The 12,871-nt window shown below is 40.2% G+C and overlaps 1 protein-coding gene across 8 annotated transcripts in view; it reads right to left on the reverse strand.

The window, feature by feature from the left end:
- The window catches only part of NKAIN3 (sodium/potassium transporting ATPase interacting 3), a 501,823-nt gene that overhangs the window by 263,425 nt on the left and 225,527 nt on the right, over positions 1–12,871 (reverse strand). For all 8 annotated transcript variants that reach the window (XR_012901430.1, XM_075920625.1, XM_075920626.1 and 5 more), the window contains exon 2: positions 2,340–2,477. Coding sequence is in view for 7 of the 8 variants with exons in the window: in XM_075920625.1 (XP_075776740.1) it covers positions 2,340–2,477 (138 nt within the window). In the remaining variant the exon portion in view is untranslated. The remainder of the gene's footprint in view (positions 1–2,339; positions 2,478–12,871) is intronic.

Raw genomic sequence — 12,871 nt, forward strand, 5'->3', positions numbered from 1 at the left:
GAGGGAGAGAGGAGAGAGAGAGAGAGACCAGCTCATGGTAGCATAGCCAATAACACAGTGATGGACAACCTAATATGTGAGCTGCATGAGTGGCCTTCTTTTAACTCAGTGAACCACAAGATTGTCATAGTTAAGGTCTCCTGGGATAGGGTAGTTTTGCCAACTGAATTTCTGGAATTAGAATTTGCGAGGTGTGTTGACTAAACCACAGCAGTGCTTTGACTGGATGCACAGGGAACACTCAGCTCTCACAGTCAATGTTGTGTGCAATTGGCACGAGCCTCACTTCATGTGCCCTTGCCTTCTGTAAGAGTCACTTTAGTAGCACTGATACAAAAACAAAAAAACAAAACAACTGATAGTGATGGAAACCTGTGGATTCTGGGAACCCTCTGTGTGAGCAACAGAAAACAAAATATGTTGCGAGCCACAGATAGAACCCTGATGGGCTGAAGCTTGCCTAGCACTGCAGTAGCTAGTCACTCATCAAGTATATGAGAGACACAAGTTTAAGACCCTTCTGTAGACCAGGAACCTGAATCTGTATCAGCCACATCCCAGTTAAATGATCTAACCATCAGGCTGTAGAATTAGTTACTTGCTGTCTTATTGAATATTTAATTATTATACCAAATGGACCAGTTCCTGCAGGGGAGCGTAAGAGAGCCCTACCAATCAATAGCCCAGCACTCTTCTGGATTGTGGGAAACCCAGGCTCAAGTACTTGCTATGTTTCAGACAGAGCAAGGACTCAAAACTGGAGAGTATTCTAACCCCTGGACTAGGTCTCCACCTCTTTGTAATTGTTGTTTGTTTGTGTAGGTGAAAAATTTAAAAAAGGTCTTGGTTTTGTCTCTGTGGAATGAAACCAAATGCTGAAACATTTAAAGTTTTTGTGGAAGTCTTGTTTTCTGCTATTTATTTAGGCTTGATCCTATAAGGTGCTGAGCATTTTGGTGCACTCCAATATTAATTATGTGTTTGAACATCAATTTAAAATTTGAGTGGAGTTAAATTTTAGGTCAAAATATCTTCTCAGTGTCTCTTTTTAATGATAGAGTTTTGCATCTCTAGTTATAAAGCAACCATCTACAGATATGTTACCTCTAAAATGTATTTTACACTAAAAATAAAACAAAAGAAACAGTGGGTTAATATGCTATGTTTCATCTTTGATGTTGAACAAAAAGAGTTTTAAGATGGGAAGACACATGATTAGTGTCTTGTGGGAAGCATAAAGGATCTGTCAAAAAAGGCTTTCTTTCTCAACAGATCCCCCTCTAGACTGCTGCTTTTTGCCGACAAAGTGTTGAATTGGCAAAAAGGCAGCCATTTTTTATGCAAATTAAGTGTGGGATATTTAAATCCTTGTTTCATTTGCAATGTTGACCAGCCTAATCTGCATCCCTTTGCCGACAGAAGGATGCAGTCTAGACATACCCCAAGTGTAGCCAGTATCATTTGTTTAACAGAAAGGCAAAACTATATGTTGACCAATTATGGAACAGCTAGCCCATAAAGAATGTTTTTCCCCCCCCAATTCCTATCAGTTACAGTTTGGCTTATGGCTAGAAGCATGACATTTTATACTCTCTGGCTTTTTTTCCTTTTGGTCTAGTCTAACTATGGATATTCTCAAATGTTAATCCCTTTTTAAAGTCCTATGAAGACATTGACCTTAATTATGTGTAGGCATGTAGGAATAGATTTCTATTGGTAAACATTGATTTTACCATATACACACAGACCAATGAAAAAATGGGTCCCTCAATAATAATCAAAATGAACAGGTAAGCAATGAATGAAAAATGCTGCCCAAGAACTCAATTTAGAGTTCACTTTACGGATGTTTATATATTTTGATATGTGATGCTGACAGCATGTGTTTTAATGGCTATAATGGTTTACTCTCAACATCTACTGTGATTAAATAATTATTGTCTTCACTCTCCCATAATCTGCACATGCATACTGCAACAGCAATAATTTACATTTAAATAATTTAAATAAATGTTTAAGACTCATAATTTTACATAACTGTAAACATTTTAATCAGTAAAACTCCAAAATGCTTAAAATAAACAGATGTTATTGTAAAAATTGAATTCTGCCAAGCCTAGTTATATTTTTGGCAGTGAGTTCTACGGGTTTACTATTGTGGTTCTTCAAAACAAGATCTCATTTATTGGGCCATAAATTTCAAAATGATGAATAACTGGAGCCCTCAAAAGAAAATGCAGAAAGGATCATTCATATGTTTTCAAGCATAAAATATATGTTTTGTAATTTAAGAGGGTTTAAAGCCTACTATAAACACAAAGTCCATAAAAGAGACTTACCACAACTATATATCGAGGCCTAAACTGGATAGTTCCAAACAAACCCAATATGACGATTATTATGTGTAGAAAATTTCCAAGAATAGGAGCCCACTGGAAGCCAAGAAAGTCAAATATCTGCCTCTCTAATGCAGCCATCTGTAAGGAATCACATAACAAGACATTAACAGTTGAATTTGAATTTTGTAACAATATTCGTTATCATTGTATCGGACTCTCCTAGACTGACCTGGACTGGATTTCTGTGCTTATTGGAATTCTGGGAGCTAAACTAATAACGGAACACTTTCGCTTAACTTGTACACAATTTCTAAGTTATATTACCTCTGGGACTTATTTCAGTATTGTCTCACAGATTAGCACCAAACATTAATGAATTCTCATCCAGAATTAACTGGTTTTGGTTTGCTAGGAGTAATGTTTGCTGTTATTTATTTAAATACAAAAATAGTTTTCAAACAGCCATCAAAATAGATAATGTGTGTCTTCATACTTCCCTCAGTGTTATCATTTTTCCTTCCCTATTTCTTTCATTTGGTTGTAATCTTACTATATTGTAAAATCTTTGGTCTCTCACCATGGATGAAATTCTTACCCATGCTTTATTCTACTGACATGGGTAAATTGGCAAGAGCAATGAAGAATGGTTCGGAAAGCCCTAGATCTGGCTAGGAGAGAATTTCCTTGGTATAGGAACTGAGGAAGCTGGCTGTCCTCCACACTTCAGCTCAAGCCCTGGCATAGAGACAGAGGAAAGAAGGATATGATACGGGCAGGGACATACCATGTGGTGCCTAGAGGCAGCTGGGAACCAACTGACTTTTAGTCTTCAGGTCAAACCACTCATGTAAGATAAGAGACACCCAGATTCAATTTCCTCTTTGCCTCAGAGAGAGAAAAATCCCAACAAATATCTCTCATACCTCTCAGGAGAGTGCTCTAAAATGTGGGACACCCTGAGATGGTAGCTTCCTCAGTTATACTGTTGAAATTGTTCCACTTCAGATAAATAATGGAGAATTAATTCCTTTATAGCCTGATGACTAGAACACCCCCTGTGAGGTGAAAGACACGGTCTCCAGTTGCTCTACTCCAATGTCTAACTATGTATCCAAAGCAGTTTCAATAAGAGATTGAGGGAGCCTCCACATCAGAACACTGGTTAGAGCATGCTCCTTAGAGGTATAGGAGATCCCTGTTCATAATCTCTTGCACATATGTGCTAGAGCATTAGTGAAGCTAAATGTTTAGATCACAGTTCCAGAGCCACCTTTTTATTGTTTAAACTCACTGTAACAGAGCAAAAATATTTGGCTTGCACAGTATTTAAAATTCAAAATCTTAAAGGTGCAGCACACCCAAAACAAGAGACACAACAAAAATTAGTCAGAGACTGAGCAACGTCAAAGTAAGTGCAAAACACTTTTTGAGTACATACCCTACTCTCCTACTTCAACTCTAGAATGTTACTAGTGTGCTTGATTCTAATGAGGCAATGTGAAGTATAGATGAAGCAAAAAATATTAAGATCCAAAATCTGAGAAACTCCTATGGGCAATTAGGCCAGAGAGCCGACAGCATGCATGAGCCCCGGGTAAGGTGGGGGAGGGGGGGAGGAGCTCTGTGCTCCCAGAAGAGGTGGGGCTTCAGGTGGAAGGGGTGGAGCTGGGGCAGTGAGCCCTCAACACCACCTGGACTATGCCACACCTGCTGCCTCTCCCTCCCAGCCCTAATAGCTGCTGGAGTGTCACACAGCAATTTGAAGGGCCCAGGGCTCCAGCTACTGGGAGCCCTAGGCTCCTTTAAATCACCAGGCTCCTTTGTTCCCACCCCCCGCATTGGTGGGCCTGCTATTCAGTGGTAGTTGAGTGGTATAAGTGCTGAACTAACTTGTCCAAGTGAAACTTTAGATTCTGGGTGATTTTGAAAAGGTTTGTCCCTTGTAATAACCAGCTAAACAAAATCATTAAATAATGTGGCATGAGGGCTTTTGAGATTCAGAAAGCATTATGTGACACTAACTCAATCACTAGTGTTTGCAGTAAGTTCAGCTGCACTGTGCACGTATGAGAAATCATTAATCTTCAGACAAGGTTTTGTTCAAGAAAACTAGTAGTATCATACCAAAAGCAACTTTGCACTGCCAGTCAAATGGATAATTGGCTGTCACTTGAGTGGATGTTAGGGACTATGGGTAACATAATACAAAAGAAATATATAACATTCTTGCTGAAAGACCTTGGTACAAAGAGAAATAGCAAAGGTTAGTGGAAGCCAGAACACAGGAAAGTAGATACAATACTACAAATATATTAGTTTTTTTAAAGATATTCTGTGATTCTTATGTGATGACTTTTGCTCATAGCTTAGTAGCAAAGCTCTCTAAGGAGAAATCTAAGGAATTGGTAATGGTCCATCATCCAACCACTTCTTTGAAATTATTGTTAAAGGAAGTGTGTACATCCATAATGGTACCACATATACTCTATGTGCACTAAAGATGTCACAAATATACATACAGCAAAATAAGTTTGGACCTCATTAGGAAGACATGAAAATTAGCATACCACATCTCATCATTACCTCACAAAAAGAGACAAATATTATAGCAGTGTAAATTTCAGCAAATACATTGTTTTCTTTCTCAACATAAGGATGCTTTGTGAATTTTTACAAATTAATGACCAATCCTTAAACATATTTTCAAAGACCTCAACACCCACAATTGGGGCCAGATGTTCAAAAGAGGTCAGATCTTTTCAAACCTGACCTAAGACCACAAAGGGAGCTTCTGGGTGCCAAACACTTCAAAAAAATCTCACCTTACTGGACTGTCTGAATGAGAGTTGAGCTCTTTTGAAAATTTTGACTTGCAAGAATAATTATGAGAGACTGAATGGAACCTAATTCTTAACACTTATTTTTCACTATATTTGATAAATACTAATTTGTTTTCATAACATTGTTTTGCATATTATTAAGCAAACACAAAAAGTGTCATATATTCTAAAATACTGATCTTTCTAGAAGGCTATTCTAAGAGGCATTACATTTTCTGAATTACATGGACTTCAAAAAGTTTGGTGATCTTTCTGCTTCTTTATAATGATGACTTCTATCAAAAGAATTCTGTAGCTATTGTGCCTTTCAATCTTAGCTCACGCAAAATCCCCACTGAAATCCCCTAGGAACTCTGACTGATTGCGTACTTCAGGATCAGGACCAGAATGCTGATAGTAAATTATTTAAGAAACAGACCATGCAGTGGAGAAGCGGAACTCTATTTCTATTTGTTCCCCGATGGCCCTCGATCTCGGTGACATGTGGGCTACATCACAGGATCTTGCATTGTAGAGTACTACATGTACCAGTATAATATACCACAGCCTGACTACTAGAGCTGTACCAAACAGACACTATAAAAATGCAGTTACAGTCCATGAATAGCCCACACAAGGAACAAGCCAACTATTGTAATAAAACCCCAAAGTGCCAATTCGTCACAGAACAGCAACTTAAGATTGAATTTCAACCCTCCAATGAAGCTGTAACTGATCCCAAAATACTAAGATTCAGCCTCTTGGCTGGTTGACCTATGCAGTCTCTCAACAGCTGGAATGAATGTGCCTATAATGGCATTTAAGACTCCCTTGGCTGTTTTATTTAAATGCCAACACATGCACAGCAAAAGTAGATATAAGAGATAGGTTATGGGTTAAAGAATCTTTAAAGCTCCCTATCTTTTTGTGTACAATAGTGTTCATGTCGGAAGGTGAAGCTAAAGGAGAAAACCTGTTAAAATATTTTTGCTACATACGGATAATTTACAACTACATGGCCCTAATCCAAAATCCAGTAAGTATCTGTTCATTGTATTGGACCCATTCATCTAGTTATATTCTAAAATCTCCTTGGTAATACATGATTTTTGTTCCTTAATTAGCATATTATGCAAATTAATAAAGGACCCAATATAGTTATTCAACTTTATAAACACTAAGAAATTGGGTTTTAGAGCAAACCTACAACATGCCACCAAAATGAACACCCATACGGCGTACAACTCTTTCCATAATGGGGGACTAATCTAAATCCACTGAAGTCAATGGGACCTTTCTTGTGATTTCACCATGCTCTGAATCAGGCCCTAATATAGGGCTAGAGAACAGAGGTGAGTGTTGGGCAAGAAAGTGGTTCAAGCCTCTAGTCTTATGAAATATGCCAAAGAATCTTCAATGTCTATTCAAAAGTTTGTTTTTAATGTGGCCCCTGAAAAGCTAAGAATATGCTCCACTTGCCTGAGATGCAAGCTTGTGGATCCAACGGGTTGAGGATTGCTAAACCTAATTCTTAGATCAATAAACTTTCTCAGGTATAAAGTGAAACACTGAACATCTGAACCTGTGTCATCTTCTATATTAGCACCCACGGCAGTGGGAAGTCTGCGTCTGCAGCATGATTCCCTCTTTTTTCCCATTCTGCAGAAACCTCTCTGCATGGCTTCTGCAGAGATCTAACATCATGGAACAGGAAGGAGGTAGGGAGGGGAGTCACTTGTTTTCCCCAAACTCATGAAGAAAAAGACAAAGCAGAGTCGCTGGATGGGGATATTTCTGTAAACAAATGTAATGGGAAAAGCCCTGAAAGCATATTAGCATCCCTTTCCCATCCCTGTAAGAGACCAAGCTTCCTCTCTTTTGGTGTAAGGTAGAAAGTGATCACACTAAGTGCACTGCATTTCCCCCATTTGCTGCTGCCATTAGTACTCAAACATATCACAACCGCAAATCTGACCACCTCAGCTTCTCATTCCATCTGGCTGAAAGGAGAAACCTGACTGACATTTAATCACTCGATATTTCTCCATAAAAACAACGACTTCCAAGTGCTTCCTGTTTAAAGTAAAGTAACACCATCCCTCAGCTTTAAGTCTAATGGTTTATTTAGCCTTGGATATGAGGGGCAGAAAGGTCAGTGAATGCCCTCTGGGCCCCCTTCCGCCGTGCAAATCAATGCAGTGCTACAACATTCTGGAAGCTCTGCTGCAATGCTTTGATTTGAAGACAAGCCAGCTGGGAAGTACTGAATCTCTAACTTCAACCTTCCTGTCTCCCCTCCGCCTTGTCTGCAGCTCTTCCTCCTTCTCCACAGGCAGCCTGGCATGTCCCTTCTGACACAGTTCAGGAGTACAGTATAGTGGAGAAACAACTGGCACTCCCACCTCCCAGCAAGACGAAAGAGAGAAACCCCTCAAGAGCAATCTACTACAGCAACTCAAGGGAGGTGGTCCATAATGTTATAATGAAACTGATCAATTTCCATTGTTAAGAACGTAAGCTGAACCTACGGAAGCTAAGGCAGTATAATTTAGTGCATCATTATTAGGGGAAAAATACAAAACTGCCTTTCTTTATGCTTCTGTGTAATAAGGAATATCTAATACTTCCAGTAGCTTGGCTTGCTATCTGCCGGGACCCCTTAAACTCTCATAAATATAGCTGAGGAACTGGATTGACTACCACTAGCAGGTATCCTTAATTTTTATGGACATAGGCAAGCTCTGTGGCTGATGCAAATCATTATCTGTGACATATTCTTTGCTCTACATCTTTTTCAATTGTTGTTCTCAAGTATCAGCATTTTGTTTCAAATATCTGATCCTGTAGCTTTGACACACACACAACATCCCATGGTCTGTCCTCTTGCCAGCCACTCTCAACAAGAAGTAGGGCAACTGATCTTTTTTAAACCTCTCTTTTTGCCAAGTACAAAAAGATGAGAAATTGAAAAAAAACAGATCAAAAATTATTTTGACCTAGTGGTCTCAGAAGTAATTCAGCAATAATATATATTATATACATAATTTATTGTTGAGAACTATGCTTATAAAGCTTTCTACAGAAGACTTTCTGACACAAAACTGGGATGGTGGGAATTAGAACTAAATTCCAAAAAATATTACATAACTGGCAAGAGAAAGGTACCACATTAATACCCACATTAGTATCAATGTGCTGACATTTTGATCCTGTTGCTTAGGAACTTTAGCTATAAGGGTTATAAAGAGCATTAGATGGTAATAAGAAGGTTTTTACAAAAGCTGGCTATAATGGTGCTACTTTGTATTCTAGCACAGTATACTTGTAGGACAAAGAAGTAAACTTAATCACCTATGAACAGCTCTTCATTCTCCCAAATAAGGAATGTGAGAGAGGAGGGATGCAGGGAGAGAGAGAGGCTAAAAGGGTGTTTATATCTCATATGAATGTACAAGAACGTCATTGTACCCTGTTAAAAACAATAAGAATTCTGAGGCAGAGGGTATCCTTGGACCAACACAGAAGCACATAGCTAGTGAAAGAGGCTCAGTAAGGTAGATAAATAATGCCTCAAGTCCTTCTCTTTTGCACGTGTTATGAAGGTCTGAACCTGCAAGCATTGAAACCAGTGACAAAACTCTCATTGTCTTCCACAGTGCAAAATAAAGTCTTTATTGAGCTTCAGATGGAGGACTCAGCTCTACAAGGTACTGAGCGCTCCCTAGAAAGCTGTCAATAGAAGCAAATGTCATTCCTTGTTCAGCACCTTGCCTAACTGAACAAGTGGTAAGTATATTAGCATTCTTCAACAAAACTAATGCTCTGCTTGGAGGGGAAAATGGACAGAGAAGTCAATCCCTTTGCTGTTTCACTCTTGACCTAATCTGGAAAATGGTGTGATATTGCTTGATATATGCAATAGTGTCTATCGAGCCTTAGGGTGTTTTTATTAACATTTTAAATCTGATTACAGATGATGAATTAATGCACAATCGACACCATAAAACGCATTTAGGAATAAGGAAATGCTGCTTTGAAAAGAAACTGACAAATCAAGCAGTACATATGATCATTGGACTCTATATATTTGACACCTTCCTACATTTGAAACACAAGTATATATAAATGGTTAACATTGTTCCATATACTTTAATTTTTACATAATTTACGTTATGATGAATTATATCCATTAGATTTTCTATTTTTCCTGTCCCCCACAAACCAATTCTCTACCATCTGGCTTCTCTCTCTACAGTGACCTCTGTAGCAACCTCTATCAATTTAGCAGTGTGCCTGAGGTGTTACTACAAACTTTATCTATCCCTCTCCTTACCATCCATGGCTCTAGCTATTATCTGCCCTTACCTTCCCATTTCCCGCCACACTCCATTAGCTGTGCTGCTGCCGCCTTTTAGTGTACAGCACATAGAGAAGATAGGTGGTATTATGCAGTAGAATTCTCCATTTATCCAGCAATATTCTCTCCATTTATCTCAGCAGAGCATCCCTGGCAACTCCTTTGTCCAATTCTAAGTTCTGCTGGTAATCCAAAGAACTGCACTTTGTTCAGCATTATGAACATTGCAGAGCTGTGGAAAACCTCCATTCCCAAGGTGCCTGTAATTCTGAGGTTCTACTGTATGTACAGTACATCTTGCTGTAAGTGTCTGCCCCATAGGGAGGGGGTGGGGACAGGCAGCCCAGATGTGGCTATCTTTAAAAGGTAATACAGGTACAGTACAGTATTTACTTTTTTTTTTGGTCTTTGCTGCTGCCCAATTGGCTACTTCTAGTTTCATATGGTGTCTGGGTAACCTGTCAGTCCTTAGCTCTGTGTTTGTATCCTTGAGGTTCTACTGTACTTGATAAATGTCTCCAAGATTTTAATATCACCAGAAACTGAGGTAAGCAGAGGGCCTTCCATCAGTCTATACAATAAAATATGGGTTTTGCACTGATACGATGCCCCTCAAAAGGATCTGGATAAAGTTTCTGGAGCTGATTTCCAAATGTACTCAGCACCTGCAACTTCTAGTCGAGTCAATGGGAGCTGCTGGTGAGAAAACATCAGCCCCTGAATTCTCAAATAAGTTTGTGATAGCTTATATTAACACACTTTTACACCTGCCAACCCACCATACAGTTTGCTAAGCCTTTGAATACAATTCATTTAAAGAAGTGGGTGATGATGATGCCATCCATACTATTTGCTAGTCTCTAAGGCAGCGGTTCTCAAACTTTCTGGGCTTCGGAGCCCTTTACATGCGTAAAAATTTATGCAGAGCCCCAGCGGTCCACTGATTGTATGTGTTGTACCTATCAATATTTCCAGTTTGTCAACCTTGCGGAACCCCAGTTCGAGAAACACTGCTCTAAAGTGCTATTTGTTGTTTTTAAAGTTTTGTAAATACGTCATTGTCAAACGAGAAGTTCTCTAGACAGCCAACATGGCCACAGGGGAGGCAGACAATCAGGCAGGCTATAGGAGTGGTGAACTGGGGCCAGGAGGGCCATATAAAAAGAAACAACAAAGACAAAGCAGTCAATTGCTGCCTGAAACTGGAAGAGAGAGGACCAGGTTCCTGGCTGTCAGGAAGAGCAGCAGGACCATGGATAGCTCAGTGCAGGCAGGGCTGAGCTCAGGGAAGGATGCTGAAGACCAGGGCAGGAGGAAGACCAAAACACGAGCTTTTGGCTCATCAGTACCATGATGAGCTCTGTCAGTCTGGTTAAAGACTGAGCCTGGGGGGAGGCTAGTGAAAGGGACACACCAATAGAAGCTACCATGATGGGCCCTGTTGGACTGATAGAGAGGCCAGTGTTTCCAAGGAGGAAGTCTTGGTAGAAGGTAAAGACTATATACCTTGCTCATTCCATTCCACCTACAGTGTATGGGAAGACCAGAGGGCTAAGTCACTGAAAACCTCTTGAAAAAAGCCATTGGCCAAGGTCAGAGGATGTTCACCAGATGCAGGTAAAACCCTGTCCCAAGCAAACAGGCAACAGCAGGCTCACATTCAACTGGGGAGTTCACAAGAGGTGGGTGCCAACCCTGCTACTGATGTTGACAGTTTTTGGTTTAATGGTTTACATAGTTTTAACACTTTATATCTCAATGTCTATTTTTATTAAATAAATGTCTAACCTCCCACTACCTCCCACACCCGCGGAAAAAAATAAATTGATAAAACTGAAAAAATGTATAAGAACAAACATCAAGGTTATCAGCCAAAACTATAAAATAAAAATCAAGGTCTGCCTTCCTGATAAGAGCAGAAGAATGGCCATACTGGATCAGGTCTAGGATCTATCTAGCCCCACACACTATCTTCCAACTGTAGCCAATTCCAAATACTTCAGAGGGAATGTACAGAACAGGGTAATAATTGAGTGACCCATCCTCCATTGTACAGTCCCAGCATCTCACAATCAGAGGCTTAAGACCATCCAGAGCAGAGTTTCCCAACCTATGGGTCGCGGCCCAAATATGGGTCACCATTACATTTCAAAAGGGTTTCCAAGTATCTCCCTAAGTGGCTTTGTCCCCTCCCCCTCTTCCCCCGCCTTTGAATTGCCTTGGGTCACCAAGTCTTCCTGAATTGTCAAAATGGGTCTCCATTTGGAAAAGGTTGGAAACCACTGATCTAGATCATGGAGTTGCCTACCTAAAAACACAAAGTAGCTGAGTTCTGTGCAATATCTTCTATAGCAGGAGTGGGCCAATTCCGGTTCATAGGCCGGATCCAGTCTGCAGGGTTAGTCCTTGACAGGCCCCATCTCCATGTTTACCTGAGCTTCCACAGGTATTAGAGGATTGCAGCTACGGTAGGCCATGAATTGCTGTTTGCAGCCAATGCAAGTGGCGAGAAGTGTCACGGACCTGTCCAACCAGAGCTGTGATCCTCTGATACCTGCAATGGCACAGGTAAACATAGCAGCAGCAGCCCGCTGGGAACTAACTCTGGGGGCTGCCTTTTTTTATTGCTCGCCCCTGTTCTATAGATTATAGTGAAATACTATGTGACAGTCCATTCGCAGATATCTTTCAGTACTAGATCTGACATACTGTAAAATGGTTCCATGCAGTGAATTTGCAGCTATCATCCTGACTGTGACAGGTGTCACATGGATACCCCTCGGATCTCATCCAGGATTATAAAAGGTGCCACACACAATTCATTCACAGAGATTTAGACAGGCTTGCAAAAAAGTAAGATCAAAACACAATTAACTCACAGTTATCACTTGAAAACTGGCTTACAATGTCAACGGGGCACGCGAACAAGTGCATGGGCAACTGCTTAGATATGTGTGGGCGAGCTGATTTTCCTCACACATTCAATTTTGCATCCCTGCAAAACCAATTTGGTAGCTTCAAAGATCTGAACATTTATTATTTATTGTTTGTGTGGTTAAGATGCTTCTGGATGGGAACACATTTTTTTCCCCACAGTCCTCTGGAATTTCCAAAAGTTGCAGCAGTGCAGTGAATGGACGGGGGAGCAATGTGTGTTAGCATTGGCAGCCAGTATTCCCTGCAAGTTGGGTGCTGTGCGACCAGTCAGGAGAGATTCAAATGGTGCCCAGCTGATTAGCAGAACACCACAGCTAGGTTATTTGTTTTTACAAGCGGTGCACATTCACACATGCCTCAGTGCACATAAAAATTTATTCTGCTCATGGATGGGAAATATCCACACATTGATGGAAAAG

The sequence above is a fragment of the Pelodiscus sinensis genome, chromosome 2 (genome assembly GCF_049634645.1).
Source record: "Pelodiscus sinensis isolate JC-2024 chromosome 2, ASM4963464v1, whole genome shotgun sequence".
NCBI lineage: Eukaryota > Metazoa > Chordata > Testudines > Trionychidae > Pelodiscus > Pelodiscus sinensis.